Below are 23,459 nucleotides of genomic sequence, written 5' to 3'. Positions count from 1 at the left end.
TGCAAGATGTCAAGATTCAAGCTAATAAGTCTTCCAGTCCATCTTCTTATATTCTGTTCTCCCGTAAACAGTGACTTCTTAATGCTTTGTAGCCTCTTAGAATCATATATCCATAGAATATCCCAAGGGAAGGGTCCTGCAGGGATTATGGAGTCCAGCTCCTGGCTCCACTCAGCACCGCCCAAAATTCAAACCCTATGTTTGTCTGAGAGCAGTGTCCAAACGCTCCTTGAACTCCAGCAGCTCAGCGCTGTGCCCACAGCCCATTAAGCTTAATTAGAATGAAGAAAGGTATGTCAGTTGCAGGCCATTCACTATTCAAGTGGTGCTACTTTTTCCATTATATCTTTAGTGCTCTTTTCATGTATGGATGCAGACTTCCTTTGCTTGTCTCCATATAGTCATTGCTGTACATTCTTATGTAATATGGTCTCACTAGTGTACTGGCTGATCTGCGTTCAGTGGGTGAGCAACTACTTTTTGTCAAGTTTTTACCTTTATTTAATTCTTTCTCAAGTGTATACTGTGTGTGACCAAATGCTCCTAGGGACAGATTTATTAATTTCATCATGACTTTCCTCCTCATTCTAGTGTTTGAATGTTTACTAAGTATATTGTCATGGTGTGACTGTGAGAAGAGGAGGTGTTATTTCTCAGTTTTACAGAACTAGGGCACTTAGAAGTGAAAATTAGAAATGGTCACTAAGTTTGCCCTCAGGTTTAGTACCATAGGATGCTTTTTAAGAGTACTTGCTAAGAAGTACAGCTTTTTTGACTTCACAGTCAGTTGTGAATTATCAGTATTTGTCAAAATCAGAATCCGAGGTGTCTCATTCATCTCTCAGAAAATACAGGACATACACTCACTGAGTTCATGAGAAAAACACAAGGATGTAGGCACTTGCCTGTTAACCTTTGTCTGTTCCCTGTGTTAATGGGAGGTTGCAAAATCCTTTCTAATGTTATTTTCAGATGCCTTATTAATGAGGCCTTTTTTTCCCTCTTCATTCTCCTGCTTTATTTACTGCAGTCCTTCACCTTCAACAAGATGTATGGGAAGGATTTATTTCAGCAATAGCAAGGCTACTGAACTGACTCTTGTTATTTTATGAATAAAGCATGGGTTTGTGTTTCAAAAAATTAGACCGTGCTATGCTGCTTGGTCTTAAGGGAAGACTTTAAGTAGTTCCTGTCTTTTCAGGGCTGGCATGCAGCTTTAATGCTCTCTCAGTGTGTTTTACTTTTATGCTCTGTTTTGGTGCTTTTTTTAAACTCGAGTCTTGCGCTCAATTGCAGCTCTTTTAGAGGACTGTTTTGTTGAGGTCACTGCCTGTTGTATCTTCTGCCATTTAGTGTTTTCTTTTCTTCTCTGGTAAGCTCTGCCATTTTCTTTTCCGGATGGCCATTATTTAGTGATTGCCCATTTGCACTTGCTGTCCCAGTGGTTCAAGATCTGAATCTCATTTCAGTCATTCCTAACTCATACTGCTAGACTTCTTCTCTTTTTCCTCCTTGTCTCATATGTAATGCATTTTCTTCTTCTAATTTACTTATGCAAGTTTAACTGATCATTATATCCCCATTGGATTCCCAGATGCCTTTCAGATCTGGTATCTCTTTCGTGTCTCACCATCAGTTTCTGGTTGAGCTTTTGTAGCTTTGAGATGAAGACAGTGATGGTTCCTCTGCTTTGTCTTACTTGTGATACTTGGTTCTTTCTTCCACATTTAAGACAGCCTGCTTTCCACACGTATTAGGAGTCAGCAGGTGGTATGTAAAAATACAAAAAAAAGAAAAAGAAGCAGGAGTCCTCAAGCATTGTATGTTGGAATCTGCAGTGTGCCGGGAGAATATAAGGATTGCTGGATTGATTGGATCGCAGTTTTGCAATTTTACTTTGAATCACGTTCAGTGCAAATAGATCCTTCAGAGAACTTTGATTCAAAGTTGAATTATCTGTGAAATGGTAACAGTCTCCCAGGCTCTGAAATCAGCCACGTTTTGATCATTCCTTTTCCAGCAGGGCAGATCGAAAAACAACAACAACAGCAGCCAAACTTCATGTACCTTAACCAAGAATGGAAGTGACGGATTCGTTTTCTCAACAAAACTGTTCAAAGAATTTCTTTCATGTGGAGTTTGAGTTTTAGCATTTTGTGTCATAGAACATGCTTTATTTTTTACTTAGCCACTCTGCCACATATTCTAATAATAGGTATATGGCAGTTTGTTAACAGTGTGCTTGGTATTTGTGAGGATGTTTAGAAATCAAGGTAAGAAATCTGTTTATGTTGCTTTAATTTCTCCTAATGTTCAACAAAGTCACTTATGGAGAATGAGTAGCATGTTCTGAATACTCTTCTGCTTTTTGTTTGTGTTAGCAAAAACTCGTGCTGCTGACTTACTGGTGAATCCACTGGACCCAAGAAATGCAGATAAAATTAGAGTTAAAATTGCTGACCTGGGAAATGCCTGCTGGGTGGTAAGTGTAACTCCATCAATTCGGCTCTAGTCTTCACTATTTAGAACAGGCCTCTTTCTTGCTCATTTTTGCCATTAATGTGATTCTTTCTGTTTTAGCATAAGCACTTCACAGAAGACATCCAGACAAGACAATATAGATCCATAGAGGTTTTAATAGGAGCAGGTTACAGTACACCTGCTGACATCTGGAGTACAGCATGTATGGTAAGAACTATACAATATGTATACAATAAGTATTTTTCAAGAACAAAATCCTGAAAATAGTCATTTTCTGAGGGAAGGAATCTGATGAGGATGGTTCTGATATTTTGACACAAATGTAATACTATAAATTATAAACTATCAGATAGCATCTGATCATTGATCTCTTTTATTTCAGTATTTTAAGCACCTTTGATCAACAGGAAGTATTTTGGAGAAATGTTCTAGTTTTCATTTCAGGCATTTTAAACTGGCAGTTAAAAATATGTAAGCTTGAAGGGAAAGACGGGTATATTTTAAATGTCAAAATCTAATTGAAATTGTATGACTGCATATTTTGTCCCAGTCTTTGACTATGCAATCCTGCCCTGTTCCCTTTTCCTTGCATAAAGTAATGAAAGCCTGAAATACTTCAAATTTTGCCAACTTCAGTGAAAGCATTCAACAGGTTAGGTTTGCAGATCACAGCTTTAGACTACTCTTGAAGGGAAGGAATTTATTCTATTGGAAAAAATATGTGGAAATGTTCTGTTCAATCTGTTTTAACATGGTAAAACTGAAGTGATGTATTTTTTAAAAGCTTCAGAGTGTAGGAAGAATGAAAGCCTAATTGTTGCACCTTCTGAAATGTTGATTCTGTTTGCAGTCTCACTTTCAGGACAAGTAAGCTGCATGCATTTTCTCATTAAAGATAGATTTGGAAGTACATTTAGAAGTACCTTTGTCTATTTAAAAAGTGAAAACTTATTCAAGTCATTATATTTTACAAATACATGTCTGAAAAGAGTAAGTGTGTGATGAGGAGAACACTTAAATACTAGACACAGTTTGCAGGCGTGGGTGATGAAAAGAATTGCAGAACTCAGAGAGGAGGAGGACTGAAAGGAACATAAAATCCTACAGATGTTATAAGCTCAGCAAGCCATGTGTTGGAAGTAGCTAACTATAAGTAAATCTGCAAGCATGTATTCTCTGGAGTTCAGTACTAGTTTTTGTTTTAGTAGATGGAGAAGAGCATCCATTTCCAAATTTACTCTTCCGTTTTGAGGCAAAATGCAGAATTTTGCTGTTACATTGAAAACAAAGCATAGAAGGTCTTCCCCAGTTTTGATCCTGAATTCTTTATTTGTTCTTCCCACAATTAACTGTAAGAGTACTATAGAAACTTTTCATTCCTTACATCTGATGTTTTGCTAAGTTCTATTCTACTCAATACCTTGTTACAGTATTGAATGCTCTGTATTACTGTGCAGTCCTAAAGGTTGCACTGGTTCATCCTACATCCTGCTAATGATACTTGGTGGCAGTTGTAAAATACTTTCTTGTTCCTTTTAAATAGAGAAAATGGCTTCTGAAGGGTGGGATCTGTGACACGATAGATGAGTTCTTATACTGCAAGATCTTTTACCTGATTTTAAGTATTTGTAGCAACCAGATGGGTTTTGAAAACACTGTATGGCATAAGGGGAGATGAAGAACGTGCAAGGAAATATTGGGCTCATCCTACCCCTTCCATTTGCATTCACTTTCATGTTACATAAGCTCTATTGCTTTCTTCATGCAAATCCTTTTTAAGCTCAAGAAAATGAACCCAAAACCTAAAGAATCCCTCCCACTGATGGTGTCTTAATTCAGATTCATAATTATTAATGAAATTTCATTATTTTCATGGGAAAAAAATAATTCTGCTTTTTTTTTTTATATATATAAGGTTTAAATATAGTAAAGCATTTGAGACAGAAATCATGGAGTTCTCTTTGGCTACAGACATTGTATTTTTGCCCTTAAAAACAGTAGAAATACTGAAATCTTACATCACTGACATACAACTGTTGAATGCAGTTGTCTTCACTGTACAAGTGCAGTCGTGTAAAAGATGGAGATCACCTCAAAAATTCATAGTTTAGAAACTCCTCAGGATCTGCTTTCATTCCTGTGTGGTTAGGAAATGGGTCACGGCAGTGTAAGTGCTCATCCTGTAGCAGAGGAAGCACCGTGGGAGGTTGGTATTAACTGTGCAGACCTTAATAGTCTTTCTACAGAGAGTTTTTGACAGATTAAAAGCCAGAGGAACATGGCTGGTGTGGAAATGCAAACTCTTGATTAACTTATCTAGGCCATTTTTGGAAGTCGTGATTTGATTCTCTCCAGTCCCTAAAGCATCCAAGAACTGAGGTTCTGAAGCGCTGTGATGCCATGACAGTCTCACTTGCTTCCTCAGGTTTGGATTCTTTGTTGTACTTGGGTGTGATTCAGAAAACATCCTTCTAGGTTTCTTTGCTCGTTTCCATATTTATGCCAGTTTATCCTGTAGTGTTTACACCTATGTTTTCAAAGGGGACTGTCTGCTGAGCTGGAGGCGTTGTTTATTTTGCTCTGACTGACTGAAAATACAGCTCAGGTATTCTGTGAGCTGTGCTAAGACAGATTCAGTGGAGAGGAAGGTGATTCTCCACCTCCTTGAATTCTTGCTTTGCATATATGACAGGTCCAGTGTTATTAAGAACAGTTTTGATGTCTGTCCTCTGTAAAATGAGTGATTCAGCAGTATTGCTGTTATTTTATTCTCTACAAGCATCCATCCTATTTTACTTCATATGTATACGTATATATATAAAAAATATGAAATATGATATCACTGAGCACACATAATGTCTGCCAACTCACCCCTGTGCTAACTGCATTTAGTGTTTTCCCTTAATTGCTTTAAAGAAGGGAGGAGGGGCGGGTTGCTAAGGGCTAGCAGTATGTTAACAAGAGACTGCGAATTTGAGCTTGTATTCAGGGTAATTCCTCTAATAATACCTCCCTGTCAGAATAGTATTGAATGCTTGTCTGGAAGGGGTGACATTTGGCTTTGCACTGGGAGGTGTCATACAATTACAGATCCTGTCCTTCATTCTCATAGTGGTTTTGATATTGAATAAGCTTTCTTGTCTCAATTTATCTATTGAATGCTAACACACACCTTGCAGAAGTCTGTTCCTAATATGCGTGTATGAAGTAAGGTGAACGCAAAGTAAGACAGTATTTGAGCAAAGATGAGACATTAGGCTTTTAAAACAGTTGTTCAAAACTCTGAATCGTTGTTCTCTGAGCCTGAACAGAAAGTTGAAAATATTTTTGCCTCACAAGGACAGAATTGCATGGTAATGTGTCTGATAGATGTTTGCATATCCAGGACCCTCAAATCAGAGATTTCTGACCATTGTCCTCACAGAGACCGATCCAGGTGAGCTCCTCACTCCTGTGTCTGCGTAGCTCTTTTTGACAGAAGACTTCCTGCTTCAAAGCCATGGGCAGGTTGTTCAAATTCCACAGCACGGCTACCAAACCCTCCTGGAAGGGCTGCTTCCCGAGCGGTCAGAGCACTGCACCAGTACAACTCGTGCATGAAGACTGCTTGCCTTGCAGAATAGAAGGGGATTTGCCATCTGCTAAATATTCATTAGCGTGTTGGATACTCTGTTGAAAACACCTCGAGCTTTTCCTCTTGGTTTGTAGATTTTGTGAAGGACTATCTGAAGTGCATCGGGACCAGGCTTCACATGGTGTCTTAACTTGATTTTGTGCTTTATGCTTTATTTCAGCCTGAGGTCTTTCCTTACCTTTTGCTTGTTAATGAAACAACCCCTTTCATTGGGAATAGCATTGATTATGCGAGTAGAACTACTGGCTTCTGTGTTGACTTGTACCTAAGGCACAAAGAATTATTGTCAAACACAGAGGTGTACCACAGACTCTGCAGCAAACTCTGTTTTTTCTAATGCCATCTGTTGAGTGGTTTTATTTGCTCTTTAGTAACAAGCATGAGGATGATGATGATGTTTTTAACAAAAGCCTCAAATTACGGTGCCCTGAGCATGCAAAGGGTCTGTGTTTATGTGTGCACAGCTTCTTTCACAATGCCCCCCTTAATCTGGCTGTTAGGACATGGTACGTTGTGTCTGCATGGAGTGCTGTCCTTGGCTGAGCTCTGCTCATATGCGTTGGCTTCACTGAGCCACCAACTCCATGATTTTGGTGCAGCATCCTAAGAGAGAGTGGAATTGTAGCATTTGTATTATTATCTTTAGTGTGAATATGGCCAGAGATTGTCATCGGAATTAATTGTGCTGGAAATCTACATAAGAAGAGTCATGTAAGGACTCTACCTACCTGAATACCTTATGATGTAACTGAAGCAAGGTAAGAGAAGGAGAAATAACTCAGCACTAAAAACCCTGTAGTTCCCTTTCTTTTGGTGTTATGTCAGTGAATAAGCACCACTGTGAGCCTGCAGCCTGTGGGCTGAATCTTCTAAATTTAGATGATTCACCGCGGCCCAGTTCTTGTACCCCAAACAAGAAAAGTACATTTTGAAACCTGATTTAGGGAAGGAAGGGAGGTATTCTCAGGCCAGTACCAGTCCTCTGCTCAGCTAATATGAATTTTAGAGTCCTAAGAAAAGAAAAAGGGAAAAGTGCAGGATGATGAGCAGCTTTGGAGGCTTAGAATCACTGCACGCATGATGTGCTGTGGAGCTAATGGAGTTAGGTGCCAGTGGGGTTTTCAGGGCTGTGGCAGACAAGTTGGTTACTTGTTCTCTGCGCAGCAAAAAATGATACAAAATGTAACTGAATTTTTTTTCCACTTTGATGGACTGGGCCTGAATGATTGTTACAGCCATGTGCTGGACATCAGCACGTTTTGCAAAGGAAATTGCATGGTGCCCTTCTTTCACCAGCACGGCCTACTTACGTGGGATGCAGAACTGCTTTCGTCCAAAGTGAGACACTGGGAATCTCTCCTCACAGTATATTCTGCAAAATCCTGCGTCCCCTCGCTGTACTGAATCCTATTTTAATTATGCCAACAAGGAAGAAGTACATTTCTCGTTTTCACCCCCAAAAAAGGATGAGGTCTGGAGCCAGGAGTGCCTTTGGCTGAATTGAAACTGCCCCTGGATCAGGCTGAATTTCTGCATTTGTTTTATTGAGAGGGTCACTTTCTGCAGAGCGTAAACTGAAGAGAGACACTGAATGATTTAGCATTTCCTGAATCTCAAAAGCCATGGAACAGAGCACTCCACTGCTGCTGCCAAGAATTGCTGGCAGGATGAGGGAGCTAGCATTGGCTGAGGGCATCCCTTCGTATTGCTCCTGGAAACGACTGCAAGCACTGTGATTCCACTGTTTATTTTTTTTTCATTTGGACTGGAGGCAGGAAAAGCACCTGAAAGGATGAGTGTCATCATCTGACTTCTGTTGCTCGTTATGTACAGCCTTGTTTTAGCTGCGGGGAGATGACTGTATCGCAAGCTAGAACATTAACAAGACAATATGTTTTTAAAACATGTCTGAACTGGCTTCCTGGAGAGCTGTGGTTCCTGAAATATCTTGTTTTTAAAATGAGAAGCAGCTAATAGGTCACAGTTGTAGATGGGCAGGAAGTCAGAGAAGGAGAGAATTGTACTTGCTGCTTTTCCTATCCAAAGAGAATACAAATGATTAAAGGAAATACTACCAGGATGAGATGAAGAAGAGGGCAGGCAAACAGCTTTCATAATAAGAGAGAATGCTATTACAGCTTGTGGTACCAGGCAAGCAAGCTTACAGGTTGGTTGCTTTTTTTGTGAGCCATTCTATTCATATGAGAGAGCTCTGAGGACAGAAGGAAGAACGAGCAGAGCATGATATGAAGCAAGCTTGTGATGTTACATGTGAATGCTTGTTGTTCAGCCCCTTGCTTAATTCTTTGTATCGTGCCCTGTGACGTGGAGGGAGCTGTGCTGACCTGCTCTTTGTGTTGTGCTGTCAGCAGGAGGAATCAGCCGTGTCATCGCAGGGCCACGAGTACCACTGCAGGCACTATGTGTGAGCAGCGCGGTGCCGTAGGCGTGATGGCATGTGCGGTCTGCACAGAAGCAGAAACATGGAAAACAAGAAATGCCAGAGATAAGAAAAGCTTCAAGTCACTATGCACATATTTTTCAGTAGGCAGATACAGTACAAAATGCTGTTATTAATCACTGTACACCCTTTTGCTTTGAAGGTGGTGGGTGGACAACCTGAAACATTCAGAAGAAAGTGGTTTTTCAAAGGAACTGAGTTTCCAGAGCAGCCACTCAGCATTTGCATGATTCTGAGACTGGAGTTTTATCAAAGAACAGAAAACTATTTCCTCTTTAAGCATCCCTTGCATGTCTGTGTTTTGTGTGTCTGGCCTTTCTTATCAAGCAGCAACCGTGCAAAATCCCTTTTATATTTTTTCACTGCCTGGATATTCAGAGTAAGATGTTCATGGGAGAGCAAACTGTTATCTGGTGTGCTTGTCTCACTTGTTGCTCTTTTTTTTTTTGTTCTGTTTTGTTTTGTTTCCCTGCTCCCACATACCTGTGGAAGAGCATTTTGAAATCTAAGCCTGTTTTTAAAGCAGCAAGTCTTCTCATTCACAGCTCTTCATTTCGGCTGAAACTCTGTCCAAGAGCTGGATCTTGTCTGACGAAATCATAATCCTGGCCTGTAGTTTGTTGTCCTTTTTCAGCTGGGGCTTCATAAGAGGAATTCAGGGAGCCTGATGAAAGCCAAGTGAATTATTCTTTTAGTTCTCTCCCAGACATCTTTCCCGAGGCATGCAGCCATTTTCAATCACCAGATTGAGTACACAGCTGTCATACACTGAAAATGTAGCTATTTCCAATTGTGTGATTAGACACGGATCCATAATGTACGATAGCAGTGCCAACAATTCAGTATTGTGGTGGGTTCATATACAGCCACATGGCAGGGAAGGAATCGCAGCCTCTTCAGAGCCTACAAAAGCAGCAGGGTGACCATTTATCTGAAATGTTCTCCATCTGCAGATGGTGAGAAACAGTCTAGACTGTTTCCCCGTGATAACCTTAGAAAAGTGGCGAGTAGCAGTTGCCAATGCAGTCAGCAAGGAGGGCTGATTGCCTTGGGCTTTTGTGCCATATGTTAAGTGTGCTTTGTCTCATTTGTTATCTACATATAATAGTTGCAGTGCTGATTTCTGTTGAGGTAAATGTCAACATTAAGAAAAAAAGGATGATAATTCAAAGTTTTGAGTTTTTGTCAAAAAACGTAGTATTAAAAAATGAATGTTTTGAAAAGGAAAGTAATTACATTAGTACGGCTAGCTTGCATTTGCAGGACCATAGAAACGATAGGCGTATTGTGTTTGGAAGGGACCTCCTGAGGTTCAGTGGTCTGCTTGGCTCCTGCTTGAACCATGCTGAATGTCAAAGCTACATCAGGTTGTTCAGAGCCTCATCCCATTGCGTGTCACGTACCTGGCCAGGTGGCATTTCCACAGCCTTTCTAGGCAGCCCATCCCAGTGCACCGCCAGTTTCTTCATAGGACTTTTTCCTTCTGTCCTGTTGGAATTTCCCATATTGCCACCTGTTTCTATTCCCTGTTGTCCTTTCACTGTACCTTTCTTTTCAATCATTGCCTTTCAGGAAATGGAGTACAAGTAAATCCCCCCTTTGCCTTCCATCTCAGAGGTTTTCCCCTGATCTTTCTGGATTCTCTCCTGTGCTGGATTCTCTACCTGTGTGACCTGCTGTAGGGAACCTGCTTTGGCAGGGGGGTTGGACTCAATGATCTCTGGAGGTCCCTTCCAACCCCTACAATTCTGTGATTCTGTGATTCTGGTGTTCCCAGGCTGGTCACAGGTCTCCAAATGTGGGTGTGAGTGCTGAGAAGAGGGGAATAATCCCTTGTGCCCTGGTAATGTGCTTGTTACTGCAGCACTGCACATGCTCAGCCTGCAGCATTCCCTGAGTGCTCTGCCGTCCTCAGCTCTTCTTACCATCTGCCAGGTCTCTGGGTCCTGATTGTATCACAGATTGACACCCGGTTATGAATTGGGTGGTTCTCTGTACCTGCCGTTGGGTGTAAAGTACTGAAAAGTGCTCAGTGCCTACAGAGCACCTGAGTACTGCCAGAGGCAGAGTCCTGAATCCCAGCTGCTCTTTGGGTGGCACTTATCAGTAATTGCACGCACTGCTGGGTGCACATGACAGGTCCACCTGTGGACATGAGCTTAAAAAGGGGAACTGTGGCTGTAATCACCCAGAGGTTTCATTTTCCTTTCAGCTGTTTACCTGCTTGTCGACATGCTTTTCATGCTGACTCTGTTTTGGTTACTTTATGGTAAAAACCTCAGTCAAGGATTTATTCTCCTTTAAAGGAAGTCTTGGGAATGCCATCTATCGTATGTTAACTGGCTGTTGCCCTGCAGGGCTCTAGGAGCCTATTGCCCGCTGGTTCCAGATGTGAGGGGTTTTCCTGCACGAATGCTAAGAGCGTTGTTGCAGGTATTTATTGCAGCACCCAGAGGGCAAGGCTGTCTCTGGGCTGTCCCTGCGTGTCTGACTCAGGAGTTGTTATGGTTTTGGTGCAGCGGCCTGTAAGGAGGATCACAAACTGAAATGTCTGAGGTTGCACCCATCCCGGGCATGGAGTCAAAGCTGTACAGCAACAGAAAGAGGGGAACAGCATCACAATTTTGAAAAGCTTTATTTTCTCTTCAGCAGGAGAGTGGTATAAATATCCTAAATCTGTGAGGGCTTGCAGCTCTCGTTAAATACCATCTGATCTAAAATTCTGTGTGCTGCTGTGGAATGCTTGCTTCTTATGCTTCTCTCTGAAAGGTTTTTACAGTTTTTCCAATGTAATCATTTTAATCCCACGCAGACATTTTGAGCTATTAATACTTCATTTTTTGGGACAGGAGCAGTATTCCTGTGCAGTTCACCTTTGTGACTAAATTCAGCTACATTTACATTGTTCTCTAGGAATCTGTGTTAAAAGAGAGAGGTTTCTTAATGCCCTCAGAAATCAGCTCCTTCTGCATGTGTGCTGAGAAAGTTAGCTCTGGTTTTTAAATGGATGTATTTTCCTTGGCTGCAGAGGGGACACTTGTGGCTTCTCAGTCTCATCTTGAGAGAGTAACAATGTTGGGTTGGCCGTGTTGGGTTGACCATGTGTAGCTCCTTGCTATCCTAAAAATGTCTTCAGTTTAAATAGCTGATAATAATTTATGAAGTCTCTCAGTTTATTTTTTTTAAGCTGTAAAATAAAACCCCCAATCTTGAACTCGGAGTAGAATAAGAAAAAACATGAATGACTGTTTGTGAGTGGTAATGTGTTCAGAAATGAAAGACATTTGTAGGATCAACAAAAATGTCAGCAAAGGGTATTTTTGCTTTCTCAACCACTGTGTGAGATGGCACTGAATTGTTCTGGCTGTAGCCCACTTGGATCACTCTGCAGTTCACAGCTTGAAAAAGTCAAGTGCCCGTAAGTAGGTTAAATTTACAGGTGATTCAACAACTCCAGATCATGGATTGGAACAGAAAAGTGTATATTTTCAGGAAACAAGTATTTTATAGTAAATGTTCTGACCGAGTGAAATTCCCTTATAAAGCTGTGCCAGCAAGCTCTGTCTGATTTTTGGAATGGTTTTGCTGGTCTTGGAGATGGAAAGCAGCTTGGTATTTACACCACCTGGAAAGAATTAGATTCCTGTGGCTGCCTGGGTAGTTGGTGAGCAGAAAGAGAATCGCTTGACAAATCAGGTCCATGTTTGTACGCGAGTACAGGCTCCCATCAGTATTTTATTCCTTTGAGGCTTTTAATTCGCGTTACATCTGAAAGGAGAAACTCTGCTCATAAGTAGAAACACTGCCCGTAGGTTTTGTCTTGACCTATTGCAGGGTTTGCATCCCATGGGAGCAGCGCAGGGACCCAAAGGGATCGGTCTGTTCTGATTTCCTTCATCAGTGTGAGCCTTGGTGTTTTATTTACCCCACGATTGCAGTATTTACTTTGATGACTTCTGATTCATAAAAAACACATTTTTAGAGACTGTTGTAGATTTAGAGTCAACGAGGAAGGTTACCCTGTTTGATAATTTGAAGTCATTAATTGTAGTTAGAAATGAATTTTATTTCCTGTGCAGACATTTGTATTTCAGTCCTTGGCATTTTTATCTCTGACAGATAATTAGCCCTCAGGTACAAGCGTAGCTCCTTCCCCTCTATTTAGAAGAACCTGTCTCACCTCTGTTGCACGCATTTAACACACCTAAGGCCCAGGATGCTGGCGAGGCCGTGGTCCCACGCTCCTTGCCCAGCTCCTCCATTCGCCCCGGCTGTGCAGGGAGGCAGTGTTGGGCTGCACTGCTGGGGTGGTTGGTGCTGAGCGTGGGGCTCCCTCCAGAGCCCAGGTTCATGCTGTTCTCCACGGCAGGACTTGTGGTTCCCAGGTGAGTAGCCCTTGCAGAGCCTCAGGTCCCACTGCAGGCCTTTGGCTTGGAGCATTGGTTCCCTCTTTGTTCCGATCGATGTATTGCTGACGTTTTAAGATTAAAAGCTTTATTTCCATAATACCCATTAAAGTGTCTGTTATGTTATGTTATATTATAGGCATTTGAGCTAGCAACTGGAGATTATTTGTTTGAACCACATTCTGGTGAAGACTATTCCAGAGATGAAGGTATGAACCCTTTGAGATACTGCGTGTTTCTGTACATTCCCACCTTCTTCTTAAATTTCTAGCAAGCTTACAGTGGGCTTAATTTTTGTTGTTGAGTGAATTGTGCAACACATTGTTTTCAGAACATAAATACAATTTTTTTCTTTTTAGTTGTAAGTTCCATCAGTAGCAGTGGGTGGGCAAAAAGTCCCTTCTGCAGATATTCATCTACTTAGCAACTGCCTGAAGGAATTAAACTGCCCCTCTTGTAAGACTGCATTTGTGTGGAAACTTGACTGAGAATAACAACATCTTAGTTTAGAAAAGAAGCGTAGAATTTGAACTCCGTAGCATTTTCTAAGATTGGCACTGGAATAATGTTTACATTGTGTATTTTTATCTGAATTAGACAATTACTAATTTTTTTTAAATGAGAATTAACTCCTGCTTCCATCTGTATACCTGTCCATTCTCATGCTTGTTTGCTTGTAAGTGCCCTTTGCAGTGGTAACGTGGGCATCATTCATTGTTCCTAAGTGCTACTAATGATGCCAGAGCTCTGCTGATCCTGGAAACCTCTGCATGGATTTGCTGCAAACATTGTTGATTTGAAACTATTTCTGATTTTTTACTAATTCCAGTTTCTTTCCTCTTCTTTTTATCCCATCCTTTCCCTGCCCCTTCCACTCCCGTATCCTTTTTTTTCTCTCCCTCATAGACCACATAGCACACATCATAGAGCTGCTAGGCAATATCCCAAGGCACTTTGCTCTATCTGGAAAATATTCTCGGGAATTCTTCAATCGCAGAGGTAGTACCTCTTCTTTTTGGCAGGCGCCGTGATGCAGACAGAAGTGGAATTGCTGTTGCTGGTGGTAGCACCTCCCGCTGAGGAGCGTTTTCTGAAATCGTGCAGCAATAATTTAGTTTGGAAAAGCAAAACATGCGGAAATCTGTGACAAACTGATTTTTTATTGTACTTTTTTTAAACCAAAACCTCCTGACAAAAAACTGTTTGCTACCTCTTAAAGTATGCAGCAGAACTTGCTCGTGGCAGCCGATACTCAGCTGTGGTTCAGAGAAAGAGGTTTTGCTGAAAGCATCTTTCCGAACAACCACGGGGCGCCGCGTGTGTCTTTTTGCCAGGCTCAATCTATTTCTGTCTGTACCGGGCCGTGTTAGTGTGTGCATGCACCGTACTGATTAAACTGTTGTATGTTTCTGTTTTGCTGGCAATGTTCTCCAATGCAGACCACATAGCTTTGATCATTGAACTGCTGGGAAAAATCCCTCGAAAATACGCTATGTTGGGGAAATATTCCAAGGAGTTTTTCACCAAAAAAGGTAACGGTATTTATGCAACACTAATTTAAAGCATAATACTATCCAAAAGGAGAGTGTGTGCATTTATGGGTACTGGAGACATATTCCATTTAATGGAGAGCTCTTCTTTGGAAATTATTCTGGTGTGAGCTTGATTTTTCAAGAAAGTGAAAATTTGCAGTACTCGTTTCAGTATTTCATTTAAAATTCCTTTTGGGACATACTCAGCAACATGTGAGCGTTACAAATGTCTGTGCAAGTCTGTCGTCAGATGTCCATGTAAATGTCAGCTGTGCACAGCTGTGAGCTGCTGGAGCAGAGCCGTGCCCTCCTTCGGTGTGCGCTGCTGGCACCCGCTGACGCGCAGGGAGGGCAGCAGGCTGCAGGCACGGGATGTGCGAGAGGGCAGCGCTCCAGAGCCGTGCACGGGGAGCTCCTCTGCATCCTCCTCTGCAGGAGGGTGGATGAGGACAGAGCGCTGCGGCCGCTCCGTGCTCTCGCTGCGAGCGCCTCCACTGCCGTGGGCCGTAGCTGAGCTGTGCGTCAGTGCACGCAGGAACAGAATTTTAACCCAACAAACATGCTGGCCTGTTAGCGCCCGGTACTTGACCAGGCTGCTCTGAAAGACATGCTTCTTACCCGGGAGGGCTTGTGCAATTCTCCATGTGTTCTTCCCTTGCTTTCCCTGTCAAGTGCTGGGGTAGCACCACGGCCTGCCCTGCCAGCGCTGGGCCACGAGGCCGTGTGGGGTCGGGGGGGCACAGGAGCTGCGTGTGGCAGCTGCTGGGCTGCTACTGTGGCCCTGTGGGGGTAATGAAGGCAGAGTGGCAGTGGCTGCCTTACTGGGGAGCCTGAAAGCCCAGGACTTCAGTGTGGAGGAGAGGGGGCTGCTGGGTTTTTACAGAGCGGTGGTGGCAGTGGAAAAGCTGGGAACAGCTGTTGTACAGCAGGGTGAGTGCCAGGGAAATGCAGCTGTGGGCATACAGCAGCACTTCCCACCTGTGGGCAATGAGTTTGAAGAGCTGCTGCTACCTGGGACAGGCAAATCAAGGACAGAGGGTCCAGGAATGTGCAAAACAGTGAAATAATGGGGCAGGAATGGACCCCCCAGCATCCCCAGTGTGGAACTTAAGTGATCATTTAAAGTCTGGACCACACAGAGATTGTTGTTACTGCATCCCATCCTCTTAAGAGCTTCTACAGCCTTCACAGAACTTCTGGGAGGAAGCTCCCATCTGTGGTGCACATGCTGCCCAAGCACACTGGTCCCAGGTTTGTGGGTGTTCTGAATTCAACCCCCATATTACAAAATAAGAGGAATATGCGAAGGACATGACCTCAGGTGTCATGGTGACAGCCACCCAACACCAGTATCCCAGTGTGCAGTGATGTGCATTTTGTGCCATCGGAGCATGGAAAGAAGAATATACAGGAGTGCTCGGGGGAAAATACCTGTGGCAGATGCACTTTGTTCACAAAGTGGATGGCGACGTTGGATTTGCAGGCCTTCTGATGTGTTCGGGTTTTTCCTTGAGAATATAGTGCCTCAAACAACATGATTTAAATACAAGGATGAAGACGGGCTTTTTTCTTTATTTTTTTAGTGTGATGCAGTATTACTCATGAGACACACTGCTGCTGGAACCATCCCCATGTGAACTGCCAGAGGACACTCTGCTCTCCCTCCTCTGTCTCAGTCCCCTCCTTCCCTACTGGACAGAAAAAAGAAGGAGGGCACTGACACGCCGTGGGCCGCACATCCCACTTTCTGTTGCCGTAGCAGTCTTCTCTTTCTCTTGCCAGGGATTGACCATTTGCAGTCTTACTGAGTTGGAGCCTTTATGACAGTGCCTGGAGAGCTGCTTTTCAGGTGGCACCACGAGGAGAGCCTTCTGCTGTGCTGAGGTGGCAGACATGCCCTGCTGGGCACGTGGCACTGCCAAGCGGTTGGCTCAGGCTCCCACAGGCAGGCTGGGGGTATGGCTGTCTTTGGCTGCCCTAGAGCTTCCATGACCACGGACGCCGAGCCGACATCATATTACCCATGATGGGCAGCAGGTTGCAGGCGGCTGATTTCAGCTGCTGACAGCAATCAGTTTGCCAGACCGCTCTGCTTAAAATAGTGTGACTTGTGTGCCCCATGCAGGATGACACAGCACGTCTGTGAGTCTGTGGATGAGTTGTGTTCAGCCTCCAGTGCTGGCTGAGAACCCACTGGCAGCCCCAGCCGTTTGGGGAAGGTGCAGAATCGTGATGAGGGTAAAAATGCCCGCAGAGCTGTTTCTGTAGCATTGCACAGGGGCTGAGGCCCAGGTACGTGCCTGGGAAGCAGGGAGGTGGCAGCAGAGCAGGAGCAGCCAGAAGAGCCTTTCTTTGCCATCAGTGCTGACAGCCTGCGGATACACGTAGGTATATTGCCAAGCCTGATGGCAGAAGAGGTGTCACATCCTTCGTTTGGTCTGAATCACACTGCCAGGTTGGCCACGTGCCACCTTTTTGGTGGGGCTCAATGCTCTGGTGGGTTTGAAGATGATGCAGACAGCACTGGTGGCCGCATTCTGTGGGAGCAGTCAGCTGGGCCCCTCAGAGATGGAGCAAAGCCTTCAGTGCCAGACCTCTGTGTTTGGCTCGGTTTGCAGCTAGTTGCAGCCACACTGATGGCAAATGTCACGTAGCGTGGCAGCGTGACCCGTGCTGCTGAGACTTGTGCATTAAGATTGGAGCAGTTTTTGTGAGACTCAGGGGTGTGGGCTGATGAGAAAGCAGAGCCTTCAGTATTCCTGCTGCCTGCGAGCGCGCGATGGGGTGCTTTTGTGTGGAGGAAACAGAAGGAAGGCCTGCAGCTCCTCACAGGGAGCGGAGGGGCAGCGCTGAGCTCTGCTCTGTGTGACAGCGACAGGGCCCGAGGGAACGGCATGGAGCTGCGTCAGGGGAGGGGCGGGAAAAGGGGCTCGGGAAAGGCTCTGCACCAGGGGGCGGTGGGCGCGGAACGGGCTGCCCAGGGCTGTGGGCACGGCGCGGAGCTGCTGGAGTTCAAGGAGCGTTTGAGCAGTGCTCTCAGACATAGGGGTTGAATTTTGAGCGGTGCGGTGGAGCCAGGAGCTGGAACAGTGATCCCTGTGGTGCCTTCCCCCCTCAGAGATGTTCTGTGATTCCAAGATAAGAGGAAAACACAGGCTGGCCCCAGTGCTGTGTGGGTGTAAGGATCCCTCCTTGGTTTCACGCTGGCCGTGCTCATTGCGAGAACCTCAAGCAGGCACGTGGTGCGCTGATGTTACTAAATAGCGCTTCTTGGAGAAGAACTAAACAAGGATTGGTCACTACTGGGTAAAGGGGCATTTCTCTAATACTGGTAATGTTTGTGTTTGCAGGAGAACTCCGACACATTACGAAGTTGAAGCCTTGGAGTCTTTTCGATGTGCTTGTGGAGAAGTACGGCTGGCCTCACGAAGACGCTGCACAGTTTACAGATTTCCTGATCCCCATGCTAGAAATGGTCCCAGAGAAACGTGCTTCAGCTGGAGAATGCCTTAGGCATCCGTGGCTGAATTCTTAGCAGAATTTCTCAGCTATAAAACAAGCCAGCAACCACTTTTCAATGCATCGGACCTAAATGGTGACTGTCACAAATCCTCTAGCAGGATCACACGTGAGCTGGCTTCAATCCTCAGACCTTTATTTTGCTTGAGGTACTGTTTGACATTTTGCTTTTTGTGCACTGTGTTCTTGGGGAAGGGTAGTCTTTTTGTCCTCAGCTAGTAGTTTACTCACCCACTTTCTTCAGAAAACACTTAACGTGTCTTTAAGCATTGTTTCTTGTGTTGTGTGGCATTCAGATGTCAGATTTTTGAACAAAAGAAACTTCCTCCCATGTGTTTTGGCAAGTTTTGTAACTATTTATGAAAAAACTATTTTAGCTGATGCATATTATATAATTTACAAGCGTAAGAAATTTATGAAGTCAGAAGTGAGTTATGGCAAGGAACTGTACAATTTTATCTTCTGGCAAAGGGACGTCATTCCTGTATTATAGTGTATGTAAATGCACCCTGTAAATGTTTATTTCCATTTAAATACGGGACCGGGGACTCAATTTCAGAGTAAAGCTACTAAGTTTTAGAGAGCTTTATAGCAAACCAATTGCATGTAGTGACTTCAGACTGCTTTAAGGAATTGTGTAAACTTTCTATTCTGTAGCAGTTCCCGTTCATTGGATTTTAAACAAAGTGGCTCTGGTTTACAGGATTTCATTCCCCAAACGGCACTTTAAAGGAAGGCTAGACTTCTTTCTAATAAAGTATGCATTATCATTTAGCACTCCCTTTTAGAACTTTTGCCTATTTTAAGTGCTTTTAAGGAAAGAAAAAAGCAATTTCCCTTACAATGTGATAGTGAAGACATGGTACCATATGGTGTTGCCTTTTTCTAAGCACTGTAAGTTGTACTATACCTTAAGAAACAAATTAAAGGTCGAGCATGAGAACCACTCTGTGTAGAATTACTGATCTTTTATAATAAAAGTGTGTGCTTGAGTCAGCAAAGGGAGGACAGCTGCAAATATTTACAGTGCAGTGAGTAAAATGCAAGAAGCGAGATCATGCTCATCCCATTCATAGCTTTACATGTTTCTAAAACAAATTGCACTAGCTTTATTTTTCCCATAACTAGACATACAGCTCTTTGTACGTTGCACGCAAAACTACGCTTTCCTAGGAAAAAAGCTACATAGACTGAGGCTTATAGGCAATACAGGTTTTAGAATGTACGATACGGAGGTGTGTTTTGGCCTCTTTTAGAAGTCAGTGGGATGAATGTAAGCTTAGTTCTGATTTTCATGTAACTATGGTGCCACTTTTTACTGATTTTGTCCATATGAAATTTATTCACATGCCTTTGCAATAACTAGATTGTGAGAAAATAGCCCCATGCTGTAACAATAACCAGTTGTTTGAGGTGCTTGCAGTTGTCTAATTAAAGTGTTTTGTTTTTTCAGTGTGCTGTCATTGGCATCTTTGATAGCCCTAAGCCACTGTTGGCTAGAATGACGCGCCGTGCTGGCGGTGGGTGGGGGTGACCCAGGCTGAAGCGCAGCTCTCTGTTCACGTAACCAACATCGCATGGGGTAAATCCGATCCTTCCGCAGGGAAACGGGGCAGGATGGGCTGCAGTCGTGGGGTGCTAAATGAAATGAGACCAAACTGAGCCGTGTTTCATTCAAGGTGTTTTAACTCGATGCAAGCAAGCAGCCGCTTACCCCCTCCCTACACCCCTACACACCTCATCCAAAAAGAGACCCTGCTGCCAAGGAGCACGCCGCCAAGGCTACGGGTGCAGAAACTCATCCTGTGCTGCGGCCCTGCACCAACGGGGTGCCAGCACCGGGTCCCTCTGCCTTCTGCTTCCCTCTTCTCGCAGGAACCGCTTTTAAAGGCCTCAAGGATGACACTGATGAGAAGAAACAAAAGGCTACAAAGGAATCCAGAGAGGTAAAGCGTTACGCTTCACACTTGGCCATGCCGTTGGTTGTGTCTGGATGCTGCAACTGATTTCAGGGCTGTTCTTAAATACACAGAGAATAGCAGCGTTTGCATCAGTTTAAATGCCAGTAGAATGAGGGACTCACCGCCGCTGCACTCCTTTCCATTTGGTTGACCACCGCGACAGAACCAACCATAGGGAGAGAGAGAGCCAATCCTGGGCCTGTTCTGCTGCACCCGCTCGCACGGTAACTGCAATGCAAAGTGCTAACAGTTATTAGGTCATAGATGGAGGTGGCTCTGGTTAACCAGCTGTGAACTGTGGCCATGATTTCTCAGGAGTGTGTTGGGTTTTTTCTTTTTTCTGCTGCACTGGTTGGTAGCTGGGCAATTTGCTTCTACTGCACGACCGCACAGAACACAGCGTGTTCCGTATCACGTCTGTGTGTTTTGCAGAGCCAATGCCTGTTCAGGGAAGGAACAGAAAGTACTTTTCTGATAATTATGAGCAGATCATTTTAAGTAAACCCAATAGTGTCTGTATGCTAAGAATTACCACTTTTTCTCAGAGAGCAGCAATTGTCATTTCCCATCCTGTCCAGTGGCGGGTTTTCCAGCAGCCAGAGCAGAGGAAGGTGCACGCTGGTTTTCTTCTCTGGGTTCTGAAAGAGAGCCAGCAAGCATTTGTTCTGTTACGTGAGCAGAATTCAGCACTCACTGCTGAGCTGCAGGATGCTCTCATACACCACAGTCACGCTGTAATGCCTCACTCCCACCATACTGCAGTAAGAGCTCCAGCAGAAGCAGGAAGGCACATACTGACCTGTGCAGCCAGTGCTGTGATTTGTACCTAAGATCAGAACATCTGACAGAGCCCTGCTGCACCATCGTGCCAGCATACGTTAGACACGCTGGTATGCATGGGTTAATACCAAGTAAACTGACATACTTCATAAATGTACCCAGCATTACCTGACAGCACACCCTGCCTGAATCAAAACAATTCTTCCTCACCTCTAAGCTCAGCAAGGGAACAAAAATCCCCCTCCTGCACTCACTTCTACAGCCAGCTGTGCAATGACAGGAAGGCCATCAGCAGACACCACACAGGAGGAACAGCCACACAGCAGGCAGGGCTGCTCTCTGTGCTCAGCCCTCAACACACAGCACCCCTTCCGGACAAGTGGTTAAAACTGACATAATTGTGATTTATTAACATGAATTAAAATGCCCAACCAGTGCTGCAATGTGACAGTATATTAAAAAAAATTAAAGATCATATACTGTACTACTTTCACAAAGATCACACTTTTTTTTTTTTTGCAAAAGAGACTTATTATATACAATACTCTATCAAATGAAAGCAGCTTTAAGCAATTTTACAAGCAAAAGAAATACAGTATTTACAGCACTCAGACATTAGAAACGGTCTATACATTAAATTACATTTTCTGCAAATAACTGATGAAACAAAAAGCCATGTCCACACCAAAACTATAAAAATTTGTATTGCATTGTTTTCTATCTCTATGCACACAAAACTGTCGACAGAAGAAAATGGAAAAAAAAAAAAGTTGTTAGTGCCATCACTTAGCCTGTGTACTTACTTAATTACATATGTATAAAAGTAATATAGAAAACATTCACTAAATGAATTTAACTGCAACGATAAAACTTTAAAGATTATGCAGCATCAAACCTACTGCCAGAAAAAACAGCTGGAATGTTCACTTACAAAATAAAAAGGAATACCTAATACTGGCTGAACAGCACGTTTCTGGGAATTTTAAAAAGCAAAAAATGGAAAGATACAATGAGAGAGCACTGGTGTTTGCTTTTATACAAAGTATCATGTACAAGCTTTAAAAAGTACCTCCCGTAGGTACATATGAAATATACACAGTTTATATTACAGCACATTTAAAAATGTTAGGATTAAGGGGATCCGTTTTAGTGCCACCCTGAACCATGGTAATTGTTCTGAAAGGTGGGCGGCACCTGTGCTCTGTGAATGGGGATCTGTCCGGGCACCGGGGACGCCTGCTGCGGTCCTTGCACTGCGTGCGGGAGCGTGACTGAGCCAGGGTGCGGGCAGAACCCTGAAGCGGTGGGGGTCGCAATACTGTTTGGTCCTTGAGGTTGGATGTGGGGACCCTGACCGGGGAGCGGACAATGAGGCCCTGTTCCAGCAGGCTGATGTTGAGGTCCGGGTCCTAACGTGGTGTGGTGGGGGGCTTGCGAGGAGTAGGAGGACACGCTCGTGTGAGCACCTGAGGGAAAGTGGGGGGGTCCTTGATGCGACGGGTGGTGCAAGCCTTGTGCCGACGCCGGGTGGTGCCCCGAACCTATGACATTGGACGGGGGAGGCGGAGGGGGAGGAGGAGCAGAGTTTACAACGTGCTGGTGTTGTGCTTGCAAACCTTGGTGTCCGGCTGGAGGATGAGGAGGCTGGTGGTGGGGAATGGGGCCCGGCGGCGGAGGCGGGGGCGGCAGATGGTGACCGGCAGCTTGAGAGTGAATGTGAGATCCGGGAGCCACCGCCACAGCGTGAACCGGGCCGACGACGTGTGCTACAGAATGCTGCTGATGGCTGCCCTGCTGCTGAACCAGGTGAGGGCCCGGAGCCGGGGGCGGCGGCGGAGGAGGAGGAGCAGCAGACGCTGAAGCCTGGTGATGAATACTGGGGGTCTGAGAGGGCAAGAAATGCCCTGCGGTTACGTGGTGTCCCGGCACTGTCTGCTGACCCGCAGAGCCGGGAAGTGCTTGATTTGGTCCGGATGAAAACACAGTCTGTTGGGGGATGCTACCCTTCAGCTGACTGTAACTCTGAAAGTTTCCAGAGGGCTGCTGGTTCTGATAGTAGGTGGAAGAAGGGGGTGGAGGAGGTGGGGGAGGTGGTGCATTGCTGTTCAGATTCTGTTGGTTGAACTGGCCGTAAGAAGCCGAGGATTGTCCTGAAGCTGTCTGAGCGAACAGCGGCCCGCTGGCCTGCTGCTGATTACTGGGCTGAAGGGTTGGCGCTGCGGGATAGAAACCACGGTGCGTTTCCCTCTGGGGCGTTCCGACTTGAGGTGACTGTGGGTGATGAGGTCTGTACGGAGATCCCAACTGCTGCGAGTGAGGCTTTGGTGAGAGATAACCGTGCTGCACGGGCGCGTGGGGCGTCGATGGCTTCGGGGGATTTTCTACGTGAGGCGAAGGGGGACAATGGAGCTTCAAAGGTGCAGAAGGCAACTTCTGTGAATGTGAAAGTTGCTCAGCAGAACTGCGCAGATGTGATTGAGATGGATGAGTTTTTGAAAGTGCTTGGACGTTATTTGTCAGCTGTTTTTGTTGCAGCTCTGATTTTGGATGATTCACGCCTTCGGCCTCTGGTGCATTAGCTGCAGTGTCCCAGTGTGAATCTGGCTTCGTGGGTGTTTTTCCCAGTGGGGGCGCTGAAACTGCAGGACTCGGTGAAGAGGGCTAGAAAAAAGAGTCAGGGCAAAA

The 23,459-nt window shown here is 44.5% G+C and overlaps 2 protein-coding genes across 7 annotated transcripts in view; one reads left to right on the top strand and one right to left on the bottom strand.

Annotated features, from left to right (window-relative positions):
* The window catches only part of SRPK2 (SRSF protein kinase 2), a 133,087-nt gene extending 113,602 nt beyond the window's left edge, over positions 1–19,485 (top strand). For 2 of the 4 annotated variants that reach the window (XM_042815434.1, XM_042815436.1), the window contains 5 exons: positions 2,382–2,482; positions 2,581–2,688; positions 13,122–13,191; positions 14,422–14,514; positions 17,865–19,485. In XM_042815434.1, coding sequence (XP_042671368.1) covers positions 2,382–2,482; positions 2,581–2,688; positions 13,122–13,191; positions 14,422–14,514; positions 17,865–18,049 — 557 coding nt within the window. In that variant the 3' untranslated portion in view covers positions 18,050–19,485. Of the gene's footprint in view, positions 1–2,381; positions 2,483–2,580; positions 2,689–13,121; positions 13,192–13,888; positions 13,982–14,421; positions 14,515–17,864 lie in introns of all 4 variants that reach the window. The other 2 variants (XM_042815437.1, XM_042815435.1) reach the window with 2 other exon arrangements.
* A 1,672-nt stretch (positions 19,486–21,157) lies between these two features.
* KMT2E (lysine methyltransferase 2E (inactive)) overlaps positions 21,158–23,459 on the bottom strand; it is a 54,491-nt gene continuing 52,189 nt past the window's right edge. For all 3 annotated transcript variants that reach the window (XM_042815431.1, XM_042815432.1, XM_042815433.1), the window contains one exon: positions 21,158–23,435. In XM_042815431.1, the coding sequence (XP_042671365.1) occupies positions 21,921–23,435 (1,515 nt within the window). In that variant the 3' untranslated portion in view covers positions 21,158–21,920. The remainder of the gene's footprint in view (positions 23,436–23,459) is intronic.

Source organism: Centrocercus urophasianus, unplaced genomic scaffold (assembly GCF_019232065.1).
Source record: "Centrocercus urophasianus isolate 14NV4802_14NV808 unplaced genomic scaffold, USGS_Curo_1.0 seq_15, whole genome shotgun sequence".
NCBI lineage: Eukaryota > Metazoa > Chordata > Aves > Galliformes > Phasianidae > Centrocercus > Centrocercus urophasianus.
Note: the sequence above shows the minus strand (reverse complement) of the source record. Positions and strands in the feature narration are given on the sequence as shown.